The sequence below is a fragment of the Salvia splendens genome, chromosome 1 (genome assembly GCF_004379255.2).
Source record: "Salvia splendens isolate huo1 chromosome 1, SspV2, whole genome shotgun sequence".
NCBI classification, from domain to species: Eukaryota; Viridiplantae; Streptophyta; class Magnoliopsida; order Lamiales; family Lamiaceae; genus Salvia; species Salvia splendens.
Genome location: NC_056032.1, coordinates 4,761,314 through 4,780,793, shown reverse-complemented (window position 1 = coordinate 4,780,793; position 19,480 = coordinate 4,761,314). Strand labels below are relative to the sequence as shown.

The window sequence follows — 19,480 nt, the reverse complement described above, 5'->3', positions numbered from 1 at the left end:
TAGTACAAGATTATTGGATTATTGATTCAATGAAATATTTATTTTCTAATATTCATTTTCCAATATTTATTATTTATAAATGGAAAGTAGAAAATCTAAAGCTTCAACCCCTCAATGAAAATATTTGCAAATGCATCCATCTTCTTCTTGGGCAATGAAACACCGATTTCCAAACCGCCCTCGAATTCTCTGGATTTGCAGAGCGACATCGATCCATCGCCGTCTATGGACACCGGTTCGAGCTTCTCCGGCTTCCCCCACCCGAAATCGGCGTCGTACAGATCGAATTTAGGCGATCCCGCCACTCCAAATAGGCGTTTTGCCATCAGTCTGCCGAACGTCTGCACCCACTCGCCGGCATCGCGGAGAAATTCTTCCTTTTTGTTCATTTTGTTTGCGATCTCGTCTCCGATCAACTCGACGGCAGCCAGGAATCCGTCGCCTCCTCTCAGCTCCGCGTGCGTCGATTCCACCAAGCCCATTCCCACGCAGTTGCCGAAGTAGGCGGCGGGGACTGGCGGATCCGTCCGCGATCGCCCGTCCACCGCGAAAGCGAAGTACTCCGGCTCGTCGTCGGCGACTTCCTCGCCGGATTCCGCTGCGGATCTGGCTAAGCCGCTCCAGACGTAGGCGGTCGTGATCGTGAACGACGATAAGTGCGTCACGTGCGGTTTCTTCGCCTGGACGAAATCCCTAAGTTTCTGGATGTCGCGCTTCTGCAGAATAAACGTCGATCGGACTTTGTTTAAGGGGAATTCCAGCGGCCGCGACTCAATTCTGAAACTCTTCAATTGCTTCCAGATGTGATTCAGCAATCCGGATGGATCGCTCACCACGGATCGGTCGTAGAGCGGAAGCGAATCGGAAGAACACAGCAATTCATCGTCGCTCCCGAATTTAGCAACGGAGCACCACGCTTTGATGAACCTCACGATCGAGCTAGCATCTCCGACGATGTGGTGGTTGTTGAATCCGACGCAGACGCCTGCATCTGGAAACAGCGTTATCTGCGCAGTGATGAGCGGAATCTTCTCGAATTCCGACTCCGGCGAGGTTTCCGACGGTGGCAATTCCGAGAAAAAAGCGTAGAAGTCGTCGGCGACGCGCGGTTGGTCGCCTGTAAGAAAATTGAGATCGAGAGCCTCAGACGCCTCGGCGACGGTGACAGGAACGGAATCGCCGGGAACGTACCGGATTTCAGGAAATTTATCCGAATTCAACGGATAAAATAAGCTACCTGCAACTGGATAAAAGTGCTTCAGTGTTTGGGAGAGAGATTTTTTGAAATTCGGTAGAATTGAATCGATGAAATGAGCCTTGGAGCAGGGGAATTTGTAGAAGAGAAGGCGCTGGGTTGGATGGAAGTGCAGCCATGGCATATCAAAAAAAGTGACAGGAAGTGTTTGCTCCGCCGCGGCGGCGCCTTCGAGTGGTGGCGCGATGCGGCAGCGGTCGAGGATGGTGGTGGTGGTGGTGGATGCCATGGATTCCGATGCCTATCTCTTAGGATTGAAAATCGATTAAATCGTAGTCCAAAAGATTGAACACGTCGCCGAAAGATTTGAATTGTTTTTATTGTAGATCATGGAATGCGCATGGCACTAGTATTAGACATAGTAATTTCGAATTTTCCTCGTTTCATATACAAAAAGCTTTCTGCAAAATGTCAACGGAATCATTGTGTGGGATTGCCAAAAATAGCTGTCAAGATAGAAACCCCATCTCTAGACAACGGGAAAAAGCCAATATAATATGATTTCTATTCACAACTAGTTAAGTAAATTAATTGCAAACTTCCGAAAATATCATTAGAGCATTAGAGCATCCACAATCGTGCTCTTGCCAGCGGCACGGTTGTGGGTCCGGACGGTACTATTCATGCATGCTCTTTGGCAAGAGCACAACACCCACAACTGTGCTCTTCCGCAAGGACAGCACAATTAATTTAAAATTTAATTAAACAATAACATTTCCATAATATTAAAATTCATTTAAAAACCACAATAAATATTACAAATGACAAATAAAATTAAACATTACATAATTAAAATCCTAAAAATAAAAAATTACATAATTAAAATCCTAAAAATTAAAAATTACATAATTAAAATCCTAAAAATTAAAAAAACCACTACTCGTTGCCGAATTTCGCCCACATGTGGTTGATTAGGTCTTCTTGTAGTTGATTGTGGATTCGAGTATCGCGCATTGTGTGTCTTGTCTCGATCCTCTGGCCAACCGTCGTATACTCGCCTCGGCGTGGGGGAGACCTCGCTGTTGAGCTTCCGGCTTCGTCCTCGTCGTAGAAGCTAGCCACAACTGTGCTCTTCCGAGAAAGCCATGGACTGATTCGTGAAGACGAAGCAACCGTTGGCAATCATCGGTGGTGGGTGCCCGAAGGAATTCATCCCCAAAAGCAGAACGAACGCCCTTGCAAAAATTCTTTAAACAAAGGATTCTAGTGGACTCACCGATATGCAAATACTCGTCGAAGATGTCGGCCGTTTGCCCAGTAGCGAGTTGTCGGATGGCACACGTACACTTCTGCAACGCCGTGATACTTTGCCGGCCAGCTGCATCTACACCTGTTTGAAAGTATTCAACACGTGCGGACAATGTGTTGACAATTCGCATGAACAAGAGCTTTGACATGCGAAAACGGCGCCTGAAGTAATCTGCCGGAAACCGCGGATGGTCGGCAAAGTAGTCGGCAACGAGCCTTTCGTGGGCTCCCTCCCGGTCACGATGGATGTAGCGGCGATTTGATCTAGTGCGTTGAGGAGGATGAGAGGGGGTATTCGCCGCATATGCTTCGTAAGCGGCACGATGTTGTTCGTAGTATTCTTGTTCTTCGCGCTCCGCTTCCGTCATGAGATGAGTGAAATCCATTTGATGTTTTGAGTGAAGGTTGAATGTGTTGATAGTTTGTATAAGAATTATGAATGAGAGATGAATGAGAGATGAATTGATGTGATAAATGAGTGATGAATGTGTGTATTTATAGATGATTTTGGGAAAAAAAATAAAAAAAAATAAAAAAAAATCAGAAAAAACGGGAAAAAAACGGCCATATTTTTGGGATTTGGAAAATATTTTTTTTATTTTTTAGCATTATTTATAATTAAATACCGATTTTTAAAAAAATAAAAATAAAAAATGTTTAAACACAACGGCTATGCCGTTGACGAATGGGAGCGCGCCACGTGTGCGTCCGCTGGCACGGACGTGCTCAATACATCGAGCAGCGCCGTGCCAGCGGCGCGAGCGCAGCGGCGGCGGATGGCGTCCGTGCCAGCGGCGCGGACGGCGGTGGCGACGGACGCCACCGCTGCGCATGCTCTTAGAGGCAGAGCACCCATGGTGAGCTTGTCAGTCCGTGCCAGCGAGCAGGTCGACGTGGCGTTTTTCTATTGGCCGTTAGCATTTTCTTTTTTTCTTTTTTTTAAAAAAATAAAAAAATAATACCAAAAATTAAAAAAAATATTTTCGGATTCCTAAAAATATAGCCGTTTTATTACCGTTTTTTTTTTAAAAAAATTTGAATTTTTTTTAAAAAAAATTATTCCTAAAACCATCTATAAATACACACATTCATCATCTATTTGGACGAAATTCGGCCACTTATGAATTTAATTATGTAATTTTTAATTTTTAGGATTTTAATTATGTAATTTTTAATGTTTAGGATTTTAATTATGTAATTTTATTTTGTAGGATTTTAATTATGTAATTTTTATTTTATTTATAATTTGTAATATTATTTCAGTTTTTAATGATTTTTAATTTTATGGAAATGTTTTTATTTAAATTGAATAATAGAATGGTGGGACCCTTGTGCTCGTCTTTGCGGAAGAGCACGGCCGTGGGTGTTGTGCTCTTGCCTAAGAGCAGGCAGAAAAAGTGGGGCCGGGCCCACAACCGTGCTCGTTGGCAAGAGCACGGTTGTGGGTGCTCTTAGCAGTGGTGCGGATGTCCCCGACGGACATCCCAAAAACACCTCCTGCCACGTCATACGGACATTCCATTGCGGATGTCACCTCATACGGACATCCCACTGCACAATGGCGGACATCCCCAAGGACATCCCGACGGACTTCCCACAATAATAAAAATTCACAAATTCACAAATTAAACAATTTCCGGAATTAAAATTTCGACACAAATAGGGAAAAAATTCTATTAAATAAAAAAAGAAAAGTACATTTTACCAAATTAAAAAAAATACATTTCAATAATTAAAAACTACATCAACGACGACCCATCCCCTGCCATACTTCTTCAATAATATCGTTCTGGAGTCGAACATGGGCTTATTTTTGGCGCATGTCGGCAAATGCACGGACTCGATCGACTTCGTCGTGGGGTATCCCCATGCGTACATTGCTAGTGGCCACGCCGTGGCTTGGACCCGCAGTATCAGCATCATCATTGGTCCAATCAGTCATTGCTGGACCTTCATCTTCGACAATCATGTTGTGTATGATAATACATGCGTACATGATGTCGGCGATGCTATTAACATACCACAGCCGTGCTGGACCCTTCACTGCCGCCCATCGAGCCTGGAGCACACCAAATGCCTGCTCCACATCCTTGCGCGCTGCCTCCTGACGACCCGCAAAATATATCTTTTTTTCATCTGTTGGGCATCTGATCGTCTTCACAAAGACGAGCCACATAGGGTATATCCCATCCGTCAAATAATAGCTCATATTGTGCTGGTTGCCGTTGGCGACGAAATTGACGGCCAGACCAACGCCCATGCACTGATCGTTGAAAAGAGGCGACGACTGGAAGACATTGATGTCGTTGTTAGACCCGGCTACTCCAAAATAGGCATGCAAAATCCACGGTCGGTAGTCAGCTACCGCTTCAAAAGATCATCGTGGGATTCTTTCCCTTGAAACCAGTAGTGTACATCCCTTTCCAGGCAGCGGGGCAGTTCTTCCACTCCCAGTGCATACAATCTATGCTGCCTAACATTCACGGAAACCCGTGCTGATTCTCGTGCATATCCAATAGAGCCTGACAATCTTCGGGGGTAGGCTTCCGAAGATACCTATCCCCGAATATCTCCCTAACGCCCTGACAAAAATACTTCAGGCACTCGCTGGCAGTCGTCTCGCCGATGTGGAGGTACTCGTCGAACATGTCGGTCGCGCCTCCGTATGCCAACTGTCTGATTGCGGCAGTGCACTTCTGAATCAGCGTGTGGCCGGGTTTACCCGCCGTATCCTCCCGCACCTGTATCCTCCCGTATCGACTCTCTAAAGCTCCCACGATACGCATAAAGAGCGGACGATGCATCCTAAAATGTCGCCGGAATATGTTCTCCCCATATCGTGGCTCCGGAGCGAAGTAATCCTCGTACAACCGACGGTGTACAACGAGGTGGTCCCGGGGTACTATAGATCGACGATGGATGGGTCGAGGGACCGCCGGCTCCAAGGCCGCTTGTTCCTCCCTATCCGATGCCTCCCGCACACGTGCATGAATCAGCCGCATCATGTGTTCATAATGCCCACCACTACCACTACCACTCCACTACCACTACCAGCCATTACGGATATATAAAAGAAATTTAGAGAGAGAGAAACTTGTTAAAACAAGTGGTGCGAATGAAATGAAGTTCAACGAGCCGTATATATAGACTTTTAAATATAAAAAATTAAAAATAAAAAAATCGGGACGTCCGCACGGACGTCGCTACGGACGTCCGCAGAACGCCGCGGAACTCCGGTGTCCGCAGCGGACGTCCGTATCCATCGCGACCTTGCACAATGGCGGACGTCCGGCACCCTGGTCGGATGTCCGTCGGGACGGGCGCCATTGCTGATGCTCTTAGAAATGACTACATTTATTTGTAATTATCATACAATAATAAAATATGGGTGTTATGTCATATAGTATCTGTCCCATTTTAATAATTAACTTTTTATTTTTGAATGTCCAATTTAAATAATTAATTTTCCTTTTTAGCAAATACTCTTTTCGTCTCCAAAGAATATGCACTTTGAGTTTGACACGGTTTTTAATACAAAATTGGTTAAGTCAGAGAGAGATAGAGATAAAAGGTAATTAAAGTATTGTTAGTGGAGAATGAGTCTCACCTCATTATAGAAAAAAGTTCCTAAAATTAGAAAGTACATATTCTTGTGGGACTGACTAAAAATGAAAGACTGCATATTAGTATGGGAAGAGGGAGTAATATTTTGTTTTTATTTTATTATCTATTCTACTTTATTATCTCGAATACTTTATTTTTATTTATCTCTCCTATTTTATTATCTCTTCATCTAACTCAATAATATCATTTTTTAATATTTTGTGTAAAAAAAAGTTACTTATAACGGGATGGCGGGATGGAGGGAATACAATTTTACTAAAAATAATTAACATAAACTAATTATGAACAAATCTAAACTTTATAGTATTTTCAAGTATTGTGCAACAAACAGAAATATTACCAAAATTTAAAAAAAATTCTAACAATTTGCCTCTAGACTAACTTGGTTCACTATGTCCACTATTTCTTTTTAAATTCTCCCGAGCAATTTTTTTTTTAATATTTGAATAAAAATTTTCTTCTTTTTCTTCTTCCCCTGGTTAAAATTCCCTATGAATATCAAACTTGATTTATTACAAAATAAAAAAATGGAAGAAAGATGCATACAACATGTGTATGATGTTTATTAATTCTTGTTAAACATATTTGTTAAAACATGTTCGATACTCCCTCCATCCCATAAAAATACACATTTAGGGAATAATACGAGTTTTAGTGCGTAACTAATAAAGCATGAAAGATAGAAATAAAAAATGTTACAGCATGAGTATGATGTTTATTAATTCTTGTTAAACATATTTGTTAAAACATGTTCGATACTCCCTCCATCCCATAAAAATACACATTTAGGGAATAATACGAGTTTTAGTGCGTAACTAATAAAGCATGAAAGATAGAAATAAAAAAATATAGTGTATTATTAGTGCATAATGTGAGTATGTGACCTATTTTATTAGAGAAAATAACTTTCCATAAACGAATACGAATTATTTATACGATATCGACGAAAATGGAAATAATGTCAATTTTTATGAGACATAGATGTTGTGAAATTAAGTATTGATTTTATGCGCTTAGTGGTGATTCATATAAATCGCCAAATTTTCCAAGAGTAAGTTAACAGTGATTTTTTGGTTGATGTAGGTCATAGGAACTTCACGTTTATCAGGTTCGACGGCTAACATATGTTGACAATGTTATTCTCTTCATATTTTTGCATGTAGATAAAGGTATGACATGTAGAGTGGTGAGAGGGTTCCACGGCAGTCTATAATGGTATCAATGTGTATATGATAAATGTTGGCTTTTGAAACTTATATGATATGAGTGATTTATGTATTTGACGCCGTGGTTTGTTTACCTTGATTGGAGTATTTGTTTATCATACAAGTATACGCCATAGGGAATGGATGCGACAAATATCAATCGGCAGTGGCGGAACTAGAAATTTAAGGAAGCCAAGGCTAAAATTTAATAAAAGTGTAGCATAACACGTCCTTGTTATATGCGGAAGAGGCTAGCCTTTATTCCGACGTATCCAAGATTATATTCAAAGTAGATATTAGTTCATTTTTATATGAACATACATACATATGAGTTATAAGGATATTATAAAATAAACTAAGAGTACTCCATTCATTTGTGAAATAACATCTCAATTTGCTATTTTATAATGTCCACAATTTAAAGTTTTATTTACTTTTTTTTTTCATTTAAGGTAGTGAATCCCCACACATTACTAAAAAAGTGGGATCTACATTCAATAACTTTTTCCACTACTTTCTTTCACATTTTTTAACCTCGTGCCGAATCAAAATGAGACTGTAAATCATGAACAAAGAGACTATTATTAAATTACCAATTTATATATAGCACAATACAAATAAATTACTACTATAATACAAGAAATTAATACATACAGTATATTATTTCATACTCCATCCGTCCCCAAAGAGTATGAACTTTGGGTTTGACACGAGTTTTAATATATTATTGGAAAAGTAAGAGATAGATGGATAGACAAAGTTTTTTTAAGTATTGTTAGTGGAGAATGAGTCCCACCTATAGATAGAAGAGAGTTTCCAAAATTAGAATGTTCATACTTTTTGGGGAAGGACGGAAAAGGAAATAGTGCATAGTCCTAAGGCCATCCGCAACGTTGTCACTTATCCGTCCCTTAACCGTCCCTTAAATTACTATTCATGGGCCCCACTGTACTTTTTTACTCCATCTCTTAACTAAGGGACGAAACCTGCAACCCTCCATCTCTTATCCATCCCTTAAATTACTATTCATTCAATTTCATTTTTTATTTTTGTTTCCAACAAATTCAATTAATAAAAACACATTTCATTAAATAAAATAAAATTACAACATTACATTCTTAAAACAATAAAATAAAACATAATTAAAAATCCTAAAAAAAAATTTAAAGTACTTAATTTAATTTCCTCCGCCAAATTTTGCCCAAATGTGCTCCATTAGATCATCTTGGAGTTGGGCGTGGGCGGTAGAGTCACGTGTCCTTACCCGAATAGACAACCGTTCTTGTATATACGGATGCACTTCACTTCAAGGCGGACTACTTGCGGTTGAGCTTCCGGGGGCTTCAGGGTCGAACTAATCTCCCGCCTCGGGTCCTTCGTCTTGGACAATCATGTTGTGCAAGATAATGCACGTATACATGATGTCGACCATGCTCTCCATGAACCACGTACGAGCCGAGGCTTTGATAATGTTAAAGCGCGCTTGGAGAACCCCGAATGTCCGCTCCACATCCTTCCGAGCAGCCTCCTGCTTCTGCTCAAAGAGAGCCTGCTTTGCGTTCACAGTCCTGGTGCACGTCTTCACGAAGGTTGGCCACTTCGGGTAGATGCTGTCGGCAAGATAGTTCCCCATTTTATAGCGCTGGTTGTTAGCGGTGAAGTTGATGGCCGACGCTTTACCATCCAAAACTTCGGCGAAGAGGTCGGATTGGTGGAGCACGTTTATGTCGTTGTTCGAGCCGGGGACCCCGGAGTACGTATGCCAGATCCATAGCCGGTAGTCGGCGACGGTCACGAGTATAACAGTGGGTGGGTGCCTTTGTGGCCGCTCGTGTACGACCCCCTCCACGCCACTGGGCAATTCTTCCATTGCAAGTGCATGCAATCGACGCTGCCAAGCATCCCGGGGAATCCGTGCACTTCTTCGTGAAGGCGGAGCAGGAGCTGGCAATCTGTCATACTTGGCTTCCGGAGAAATTCGTCGGTGAAGGTTGCCAGGACGCTTTGCAGAATTGGATCAAGCACATTCTCCTAGTGCTTTTTCCAATGTGGAGGTATTCGTCGAACACATCCGCCGTTTGTCCAGTCACAAGCTGACGGATTGCTGCAGTACATTTCTGCAACGTCGCGTGGCTGGGACGCCCAACGTCGTCGAACCTTTCTTGGAAGAACTCTTCCCGGGCTGCCAATGCATTTGCGATGTGGAGAAATAGCGGTCGCCGCATGCAGAAACGGCGACGGAAGTAGGTATCTCCCCACACCGTGTTATCGCAGAAGTAGTCGCAGACTAACCTTGCGGCGACTTCCTCCCGGTTACGATGGATGTAAGTCCGGGAGCGTCTTTGGGGCGGCGCGGCTTCCTCCGCCTCCCGGCGTCGATCTTCTTCAAGTGATTCTTCCATTATTCGACGCATTTGCTCATATGGATCCATTAGACCGGTTAAATTTGGGGGAAGAATAAAAGAGATGATTTGAGATGAAAATTGGTGTGGAAAAAGAGATGATTTGAGAGGAGTAGATGTGTGTTTGTGTGTGAAATGAGGATGAAATAGGAGTATTTATAGAGTAAAAAATAAAAATAAATAAAAAAAGGAAAATGGCCGAAAACGGTAATAATACCGTTTTCAAAATTTTAATTTTTTTATTCAATTTTTTTTTAAAAAAAAGTAATTTATTGCGTTAGCGTGACGAAACCCACTCGCGGGCCGGCGAGTGGGCGTCACGCATTGCCCAGGAGCGCGCCACGTCGCTCAAGCGCGTGGCGAGACAGCTCGCGGGTTGTCTCGGCGTGACGGAGGTTCCGGCGGAATGGTAACGGGACGGGACACTGCAACGCGTCCCGTGCCCGTCTCGTCACGGAGGGACGGGACACGAGCCACCCACGTAACGCATTGCGGGTGGCCTAAGGAACGGAGGGAGTATGAAGCAAAATTTTGAGTAATTGTTTTTTCTTAAAATTTTAAAAAATACTAGTAATAAAATATTAAAATATAGTAAAAACTTTCCCACTCTTTTTAAAACTAATCCTCCATATACATTAAGAAAATATACTAGTAAAATATTAAATAGTACTCCATCAGGGGTGGATCCAAATTTACTTCAATATAATTTTTCTTCAAATTTGAATTTGAATATTTATTTGAGTTCCTTCTTAAATGCCCCTTCTCAATTCTTTAAATTATTTGCTTATGTATATTTTGACCCTCTTAAGTTTAATTCCATTCCGGGCTTTCCCCCTATACTCCATTGAGTAAAAATAAAAGATTTATTATTAAATTCCCAATCAAAAGAATCCCAGTCCATTTTTACGGAATTCCAATTCTGCCTCCTTTCTCCCTAGTAGCACTCTTTCTCCTCTCCTGCCCAACTAATTCTCTCTCCCACCGCCCCATTCTCCCACAGCCTCGACTACTCACTCCCCTGTGTAAAATGGCGGTGGCTTGTCCTTAGCTGGTTCCGTCAGTGTCAATCGAACAATAATATCATTGACATGTGTTATCTTCTCTATGTGATCAATCAAAATTTAGATATAAAATGAAGATAAATTATGAGTGTTGGTGTTATGTGGTGTTGTATTTATAAATGATAAATGGAATAAAAATGTAGAAAAAATTGAATTTGTAAACCTTTTATAAAATAGTTTATGGCGTGAAGTCATGATAAACAACCCAATCAAGTAGTATGATTTACAGGGTACGTATCACACTGGGTACTGCCTCTGGCTCCTCATCAACAACGCACACCCATCACGTTGCACCTCCAATTTTATCGTGCGCAATGGCACGACGGACTTTGATGACAATACCATGGTAGAACACTTGAGTTTTATTTTTCGAACAAAATTATCCTTAATCATACTTGTTCTTATTTCAAAACACATATGAAAGTGCATCATCTCTCCGCTCCTTACTTTCTAAATCTCAATATATCTCTACTCCATATTCCCTCAAATTATAGTCATCAACGCCAAAAATAAAACGCAAGGCTTGGTCTAAATCAAACAGTAACACACTAATGTTGGGTTCAAGTGTGTATTGTCGAACCCTCTCACTAATACCGAGTCCAGTCGAGTGATTTTCATGTGAAGTGCCAAATGTGCTAGACTTTTGTGGTCTTGATCAAGACCTTGGTGACCTGTGACATATGTGTGATCTTAGTTTACGTAATTTATGTTGTGTTGGTTTGAGGCCATCCACAATGGGGCGCCCTAAAGCCCGCCCTATGCACCGCCACGTCAGCATTTTATCCTCCTGCTCTTCCACCTGCAGTGGGGCGCCCTAAGCATTTTCTTCTATTTGAATATTTAAATAACTACAAAAATTGTGAAAAACCTTCATTTCATTTACAAAATTAATACATTACAATACGGATTACAAAAAAATACGCAAACTCAGCGACGACGGTTACGGGCCCACACTTCTTCAATCATGTCGTTCATGAGCTGCGCATGGCTGTGTTGGTTCCGCCGCCGCCTCCTCGCGTTGAATTATGGCTAAGCATTCCGCCATTGCGTCATGCACGACTGCATTTAAGGCTTGAGTCAAGGTCGGACTACCGTCCTCCAAGGAACTCCGGTCGTCGTCGTCGTGGTTCATTTTGGCTTGTGTGATTTGGAGAGATGTGAGAGATGTGAGAACTGATGCAAGAAATGTTCGTATGAAAAATGGAATGACAATCGAGGTTTAAATAGACAAATTCGAATTAAAAACAAAAAAACAAAAACGCGTTACATTGTGGATGGCCTGAGGAAAGGTATGTCGGGATACAAACTCATCCCACATTACTGAATAAGAAAGTCATATAAGAAATACTAGTATATAAATATTTCTCTACTTTCATTGGCCTTTTAGAAAGTGATATAAAAATAAAATTATGAATATTTGAATCAAAGCCAGTAATATTATGCTTAAATTGCATTTTTTAATATATACTATCTTCATCTATAAAACATAATCTTGAACTATAAAATTTTAATATATAACTAATAGAGTAAAAAGACATAAAAAGAAAAAGAAATACTACTAGTAAATAATAAAATTAGATGATTTTTTATATATGAAGATAGAATGAATTAGAAAAAATGTAGAGAATGAATATTTCCCTATCTTATTAATCTAAATTTATTCGAAAAAGAAGCCATAAAAAGGGTCTTCAGAATTCCTAGCATTCAACAGCGAAGGATAGTATAATCTAAAGAGTTACTTCAGTTTCAACTGTAATCGTTTTAGAGTTCCGATAATCGATCTGTCAAAATGGTAATTTCCTTCAATATTTGTTTGTTTTCGTTGAGGACTTTTGTCGAACAGTTTCAAGATGGAGTGCCGGTGCTCGTGAAACCTGTGAATTGTGTTCGTTTTACTTCATTTTGTTAAATTATTTATGTGTTTTGCAGTCAGTGACGCTTCACACGAATTTGGGCGACATCAAGTGCGAAATCTTCTGCGACGAGGTCCCGAGGACAGCTGAGGTGCGTGTATTAAATCAGTTTGCGTGGTTGCAATTGTATAAATGCGTGTAATACTAAGTAAAATTATGCTAGTTTTTGAGTGAGGGTGTGGGAATTTCTTTAACCGCTATCGTCCTGTAGTTGGTAGTATCTCCGGGAATAACGTGATGTTTGATTCTAGCATTATGTGCACTTATGAAAATGCTTGAACTGCCCAGCATTGTGTAGCTACAACATCAAAGTTGAGGGAATTGCATTTGTACTTGTTATAGATTACTACTCCTCATTTATGAAAATGCTGGTTCTTATGCTTGGTTGTCTTTGTTTTAAGAGACACTCGGGTGAGGACTTTTGGTAATCTAGGAGGTTTGTTGATATATATTACGAGAATAATAGTTCGAAGTGGTGCTCTAAATTATAGTATTCTTCTGCTAGGTATTTGCAATATCTTGAAATATGCGGAACTCCTTACTCCATTAATAATCATGTCGTATGATTCTTCAGTGACTAGATATGTGTTCTCATTTATTTTTACACTTATAATGACATAATGTTGACCCTGTCCGTGTGCTACTTCATGGTGCCTTTTTAGTCAGGATAAGCAGTGTCTCGTACAATATAATTTTCTTACTTGAACTCATAAAATTGTGCTGCAGAATTTTCTGGCGTTAGCTGCAAGTGGTTATTATGATGGAACCATATTTCATAGAAATATTAAGGGTTTCATGATACAAGGTGGTGATCCAACCAATACTGGCAAGGGTGGTACAAGTATATGGGGTAAAAAGTTCAATGATGAGATAAGAGAGTCTTTGAAGGTAACTCCTGCAAGATTTAGTTCGTTAAGTTCTTAGTTCATTTTCCACACGATACATGCAAAAACTAAATGCATCAATGAGATGGGAGCTTACAGTCTTTTGACTCTTTTCTTAATTGTTTGATTGGTTAAAGCTGAATAACTCTAATTGGCTAAGCACCAATGTGAGGTTTTCTGATTGTACTATGTATGCACCTAATTTTTTGACGCAAAAAACAGCAAGTACAAGTCCGTAGATGAGTTTGTTATAAAAAATTGAGTGCCTTTTTTTATTAGTTCTATCTTATTTTGAGCTTTTTTGGGGGGAGGAGGGGTTGTTCAGGGTATAGAAGTGGTGGGAATTGAGCCGGAGACCTCTCACTTTTATGTAGGAGATGTTCATTGTTTTGGGTGTCCTGAAAGGGAGATCTACCTACCATTATTATCTTGATACTATCATTTTCCAGGCTCGAAGTTAAATTATACAAACATATATGGTATGTTTGTGTAACTGTGTTTGATTACTGTTCCTCTTTCTGATTCAGCACAATGCTAGAGGTATCTTATCCATGGCAAACAGTGGGCCTAATACTAACGGAAGCCAGTTCTTCATAACCTATGGCAAGCAACCTCATCTCAATGGACTCTATACCATCTTTGGGAAAGTGATTCATGGTTTTGAAGTGCTTGATATAATGGAAAAGGTTAGCCCAAAAATCCATTCACTCGTACGTATTGGTGATAACACGCCTGTCTGAGCATTACCAGCAGTTCTTTCATAGTTTACACTGATCAAACATTTGTTTAAACTTCCAGGCTCCAACAGGTCCGGGGGATAAACCTCTCATGGAAATCAGGACCAACCGTGTAACAATTCATGCCAACCCACTTGCTGGTTAAACAATTTATTTTATAACACAACGCTGTGCCTAGTTTGAAGACTGCTGTGCTTTATCATCCGGCTCTGGCCTTGTGCAAATTGCTGAAGAACCCAATATTAAAAAAATCCAACACTTGGTAGAATTGTACTACATAGTTTATACTGGTGACTGCTTCAATGGCTGCCGGCTGATTTCTTTACTCCGATGTTTCCATTTCTGAATCCGATGAAGTCTAACTTAGTTGGTCCTTGCTGCATTTGTTGACTGGATGTTAGATTGTTTTTGTTGATAGCTGTGTTATTGAAATAGTTAGAGATGGTGGTACTTACAAATAAGCTGATGGTGGTACAGCTGCTGCATTTGTTGTGGCACTGCAGTCTGCAGTTTATGGTAGACTTGAATTATGTCGTTTTATTTTTACAAGTTTATGTCTGAATTTCTGAAGGCTAGGGAAAAATAACACGCAAAAGATAATATCATCTGTAATCCTTGAGCACTAATATCTTAATATTCACATGTATTTTCTATTTCTCCCTTTTTTAATTCTTTCTTATTCCTAATTTAGATTTAAATTGATTAATGAGTAAACAAAACTATCAAACTAAACCAACAAAATATAATAAATTTAAAATGAATTAAGACTGAAAAATTACTAGATAAAAAATAAGGAAAGACGAAAGAGTGAAGAATCAATTTAAACTATATGCATTTATAAATATTATTTAAATCAATGCCACCCAACGCCTTTGTGATTTGATATAAATAACATGCTTAAGCACAATAGTGCGTGCAATCATTGTGTAGTCCAGCACGTTGCAGGGTCATGTGAGCATGACAATGCACCCTAAATAAGAGTACTTCTTTAAGCACGACAGTGTATGTTATATAAAAAATCATGATAAATTACTGAACAAATAAAAAATTAAATATTTTATTAATGTGTCCTGCACATATAGTTTATTTTTTTTGTATATTAATTTTCCGTAAAATGATTTAAAAGAAATCGAAAGGACAACTTTTTGAAAAAGAATACTAAAAAAATTGAAAACAATTAAAAGTAAATATACTCCTCCACATGCGCTAACAGTAAAACCCACAGCTCGGGTAGAATTAGGGTTTTCATAAACCGCGCCATAATCAAAGCCCGTTTAGAGTGTCCACAATGGTGGCCCTTGAAGGCCACCAAATGTGGCCCGGTCACCATTTGTGGCTCTCTTGTGGCCTTTACAATGGTAAAATGAATAAAAACAATAGGGCCACGAAATGTTGCCCTCTCCAAAAAACAAAATTAATTTGTTTGCTTTTTTAATAATATTTTTTAATTTATGTCTACTAAATTTTATTAGTCTTTAAATTTATGTTATTTATAAATTTAATTAAAATAAAATAATTTGGATTGTAAACAAAAAAAATTCACAACTTAAAAAAAATGTAACAATAATTTCGTTGTATTATATTAAAGTAGGAAAATTATACAACGAAAGTGACCTAGTTTAAAAACAACAACCCGGAAACCCAAAACCCAAATCACTCTGCGGCGCTCCTTCTACGGTTCCAGACCTCTTCAACCATATCAGCCTGCAGTGATGGATGCGATATTTGGCTCCGCATATCGGTGTACCGCTGGATCAAGTATTCATTACTACGTGGTACACCCATCTGCAGGGGCTCCATGGCAGTACCCGAGCTCGAACTAGCACCATCTTCCGATGTCCATCGCTCTGCAGCAAATCCTTCGTCATCTATTATCATATTGTGCAATATGATACATGCAGTCATGATGTCTGCGACACCATTTTCGTGTCATTGTCGAGCCGGGCACCGTATAATTGCCCATCGCGCTTGGAGTACACCAAAAGCTCGCTCAACATCCTTCCTAGCACCCTCGTGTTTTTTCGCGAAGTAGGTTTGCTTCGTCCCAACGGGTTGTCGGATCGTCTTCACAAACACGGGCCAGCGAGGGTATATCCCATCGGCCAAATAGTACCCCATGTTGTACTGAGTGCCGTTGGCCATGAATCTAACTTGCGGACCCTCACCCCGGCTCTCGTCATTGAACAGGTGGGACGATCGTAGAACGTTGATGTCGTTGTTCGATCTAGCGACCCCAAAATACGCATGCCAGATTCGCATGCGGTAATCAGCAATTGCTTCAAGAATCATCGTGAGATGCTGGCCTTTGAAACCAGAAGTGAATTGCCCCTTCCAAGCCACCGGGCAGTTCCTCCACTCCCGGTGCATGCAATCGATGCTCCCCAACATCCCTGGAAAATGATGTACAGTCTCGTGCATATCCATCAGACGTTGGCAATCATCAGCCGATGGCTTCCGTCGATACTCCCCTTTGAAGATATCCTTAATGCCCCTGCAAAACTGGCTCAACGTCTGTAGGGCAGTCGTTTCGCCCATCTGTAGGTATTCGTCGAACATGTCAGCGGGCCCGGCATATGCAAGCTGTCTAATTGCCATAGTACACTTCTGGTATGTCGACAAGCCGGGTCGGCCGGTGGCATCATATCGCAAGTTGAAGCACCTGAACAGCTGCGCCAAACACGTCGCTATATGGACGAAGAGACGTTGCGACATTCTGAATCGCCGACGGAAAATTTCTGCCGGATAACGGGCGTTCTCGTTGAAGTAGTCTTCCATCAACCGGCGGTCAGCCCAGGCATGATCACGGTCGAAAAATCGCCGATGATGAAATGGCCGAGGGACTGCCACCGCCACCGCCGCCTCAGCCGCATCTTCCGCCTCGTCGGCTTCACGTTGCATCGCTGCAACAAGGTTTTGGAACTCCAGATCTACCACTTGTTGGAATTGTTCATCGTCGGAATCCATTGTTCCAAGGTTGAATTGAAATTGGAAGGAAAGATTGGAGGAAAATGGAAGTAAAATGGAGTTGGAAAAATGGAATGGAAGTGTAGTGTTTTATAAAATAATTTGCGAAAATTAAAAAAAAAATTTACACGGCCCGCTGGAGTGGAGGGCCGCGGCTCACCCTCGGCTCTCGGCTCTCTTTAATGGGGGGCCGCGGCTCCCCCATTGTGGACACTCTTAAGAGCATCCACAATGGCGACGAGCGGACCGGCTAGCCGATTTCCGGCGCTGGCCCGTCCGCTCGCCGAACCATTGTAGCCGGCGAGCGACAAATCAGCGAGAAAAACAGCGAGCGCACACCGATTTTCGGGCGCTGGCCGATGCGCTCGCCGATCGGCTGGCCGCCATTGCAGGCTCCCGATCGGCCAGCCGATTTTTTATTTTTTTATTTAATTTAATTTTTGAAACATTATATATACGCGATTTGCACGTCATTTTCATTCGCACCACTTGTTTTAACGAGTTTTCTCTCTATCTTAATTTCTGTACAAGAGCAACAACGCGAAATGGGGCACAACAAAGAGTCTACTCTAGTGACGAGCGGGTCTCAAACTCCCACGATGCCCGTGGGAAGTGGATGGGGTCCGATGGCGGGGTACTACAACATGTACCATTGGCAGCAGATGATGCCCGGGATGACATCCGAGGGTAGTATGCCAGGATGCAGGGCGGGTCGGCGATGCCGGGCGGGCAGGGGGTACCGGGGATGCAACTCGGGATGCAGATGATGCCGGGCTGGGCACCAGGGATGCAAATGACGCGGGGGTGGCAACCGAGGATGGAGGGGACGCCGGGGGAGGGCAACGTCTATCGTCCCAGTTTTGATTTTTTGACTGCTTCTTCGCACACATCGACCCCATCGGAGACGCAGTTCACTGGGTGTGATACTTTCTCCTTAGAGGAGTTGGGGATAGATCTCGGGGATGCGGACACTCCCGTTCAAACGGGGGAGTAGGGCGGGGTCGGGGCGCGCCAACGAAGAAGAAGGGCAAGGGGAAAGGCAAGAGGGTGGTCGGCGATTCATCGCAGCCGGCTGATGACGACAGCCCGACACGGAGGAAGTGGACGGATGCGGAGAGCGTTGCGCTGTCCAAGGCGTGAGTGAGTGTTTGCGATGATCCCCTCGATTCGAACAATCAAATGATCGTCAACTTGTGGGCTAAAATATCAGCAGCTTACAAGGCATTTTGCACGGAGGGGAGGCCACACAGCGGGGAGGAGTGCCGGAAGAGGTGGGACCGAATCAGGGCTGCGGTCTCCCGATTTTCGGGCTTGTACACTAACGCCCTCCGCATGCAGATCAGTGGCCAAACTGACGAGGACTGCAGGAGGACAGCGGAGAAAGCCTTCCACGTGCTCGGGTTTTATAAGGAGTTCACCTGCTGGAACTGCTATGAGTTGCTGATGGACTCCGAGAAGTTTCTGGCAGGTGTCGATGCTGGTTGGCCGAAGAAGCAGCGACTGAACTATACCGGTGATTACAGCGGCAGCAGCGGCGGTTTCGACGACCTCCCCGAGGATGTTCAGGAGTTTCCGTCCCCTCCCGCGTTTACTCGCCGCACTCGCCCGGTTGGTCAAAGGCGGACGCAACGGGCTCGCCAGGGCTCCCAGAGGTCCAGTCGGCATCCCCCTGTTGGCAAGTTGACAACCGAGCTCGCCTTCTTCGCGCGTCAACAAACGCGGGCTCAGATGTATAAGATCTTAGCTGACTGGAAGGCGGCAACTGACCCGTGGAGAAGAGGTTTCTTCACTCAATGCTCGAGAGTATGCGGGTCGATTTGGATGCCGCCGCGGCACAGTTGGGGGCTCAGACGCGGGCGGTGACAACGGCGGCGACGAAGGCCACGACGAGTGAGGCGGAGGCGGGGGCTCGTGCGTGGAAGAGGATTTTTTTTAAATTAATGTATTTTTTGTAATTAATGTACTTTTTTTTAAATTTAAATGTTATTATTGAATTTTCCCGTATCTGTATCGTAAATTTAATTCCGTATTTTGTGTGATTGGTAATTATTTATTTTTTATAATTTTGTTTATTGTAGCTAACCTATCGCTAGCCTATTGTTTGTCCAGTTGCTTATCCTGATGATTTGGTAGGAGGAGTTTTTAAGTGTTTGTGGCGGAGGAGTTGTGACTAGCTTATTGCTGACA

General features: G+C 42.1%; 2 protein-coding genes across 2 annotated transcripts; one reads left to right on the top strand and one right to left on the bottom strand.

Moving 5' to 3' along the window:
- On the bottom strand, positions 1-1,691 carry LOC121794347 (malonyl-coenzyme:anthocyanin 5-O-glucoside-6'''-O-malonyltransferase-like). The gene has a single exon (XM_042192469.1). It carries the CDS (start codon positions 1,482-1,484, stop codon positions 96-98), a length of 1,389 nt encoding a protein of 462 aa, XP_042048403.1. The 5' UTR covers positions 1,485-1,691; the 3' UTR covers positions 1-95.
- A 10,737-nt stretch (positions 1,692-12,428) lies between these two features.
- LOC121794337 (peptidyl-prolyl cis-trans isomerase CYP18-1) lies at positions 12,429-14,985 on the top strand. Its single transcript, XM_042192459.1, has 5 exons — positions 12,429-12,587; positions 12,725-12,799; positions 13,435-13,596; positions 14,120-14,278; positions 14,391-14,985. Exons 1-5 carry the CDS (start codon positions 12,585-12,587, stop codon positions 14,472-14,474), a joined length of 483 nt encoding a protein of 160 aa, XP_042048393.1. The 5' UTR covers positions 12,429-12,584; the 3' UTR covers positions 14,475-14,985.
- The last annotated feature ends 4,495 nt before the right edge of the window (positions 14,986-19,480 follow it).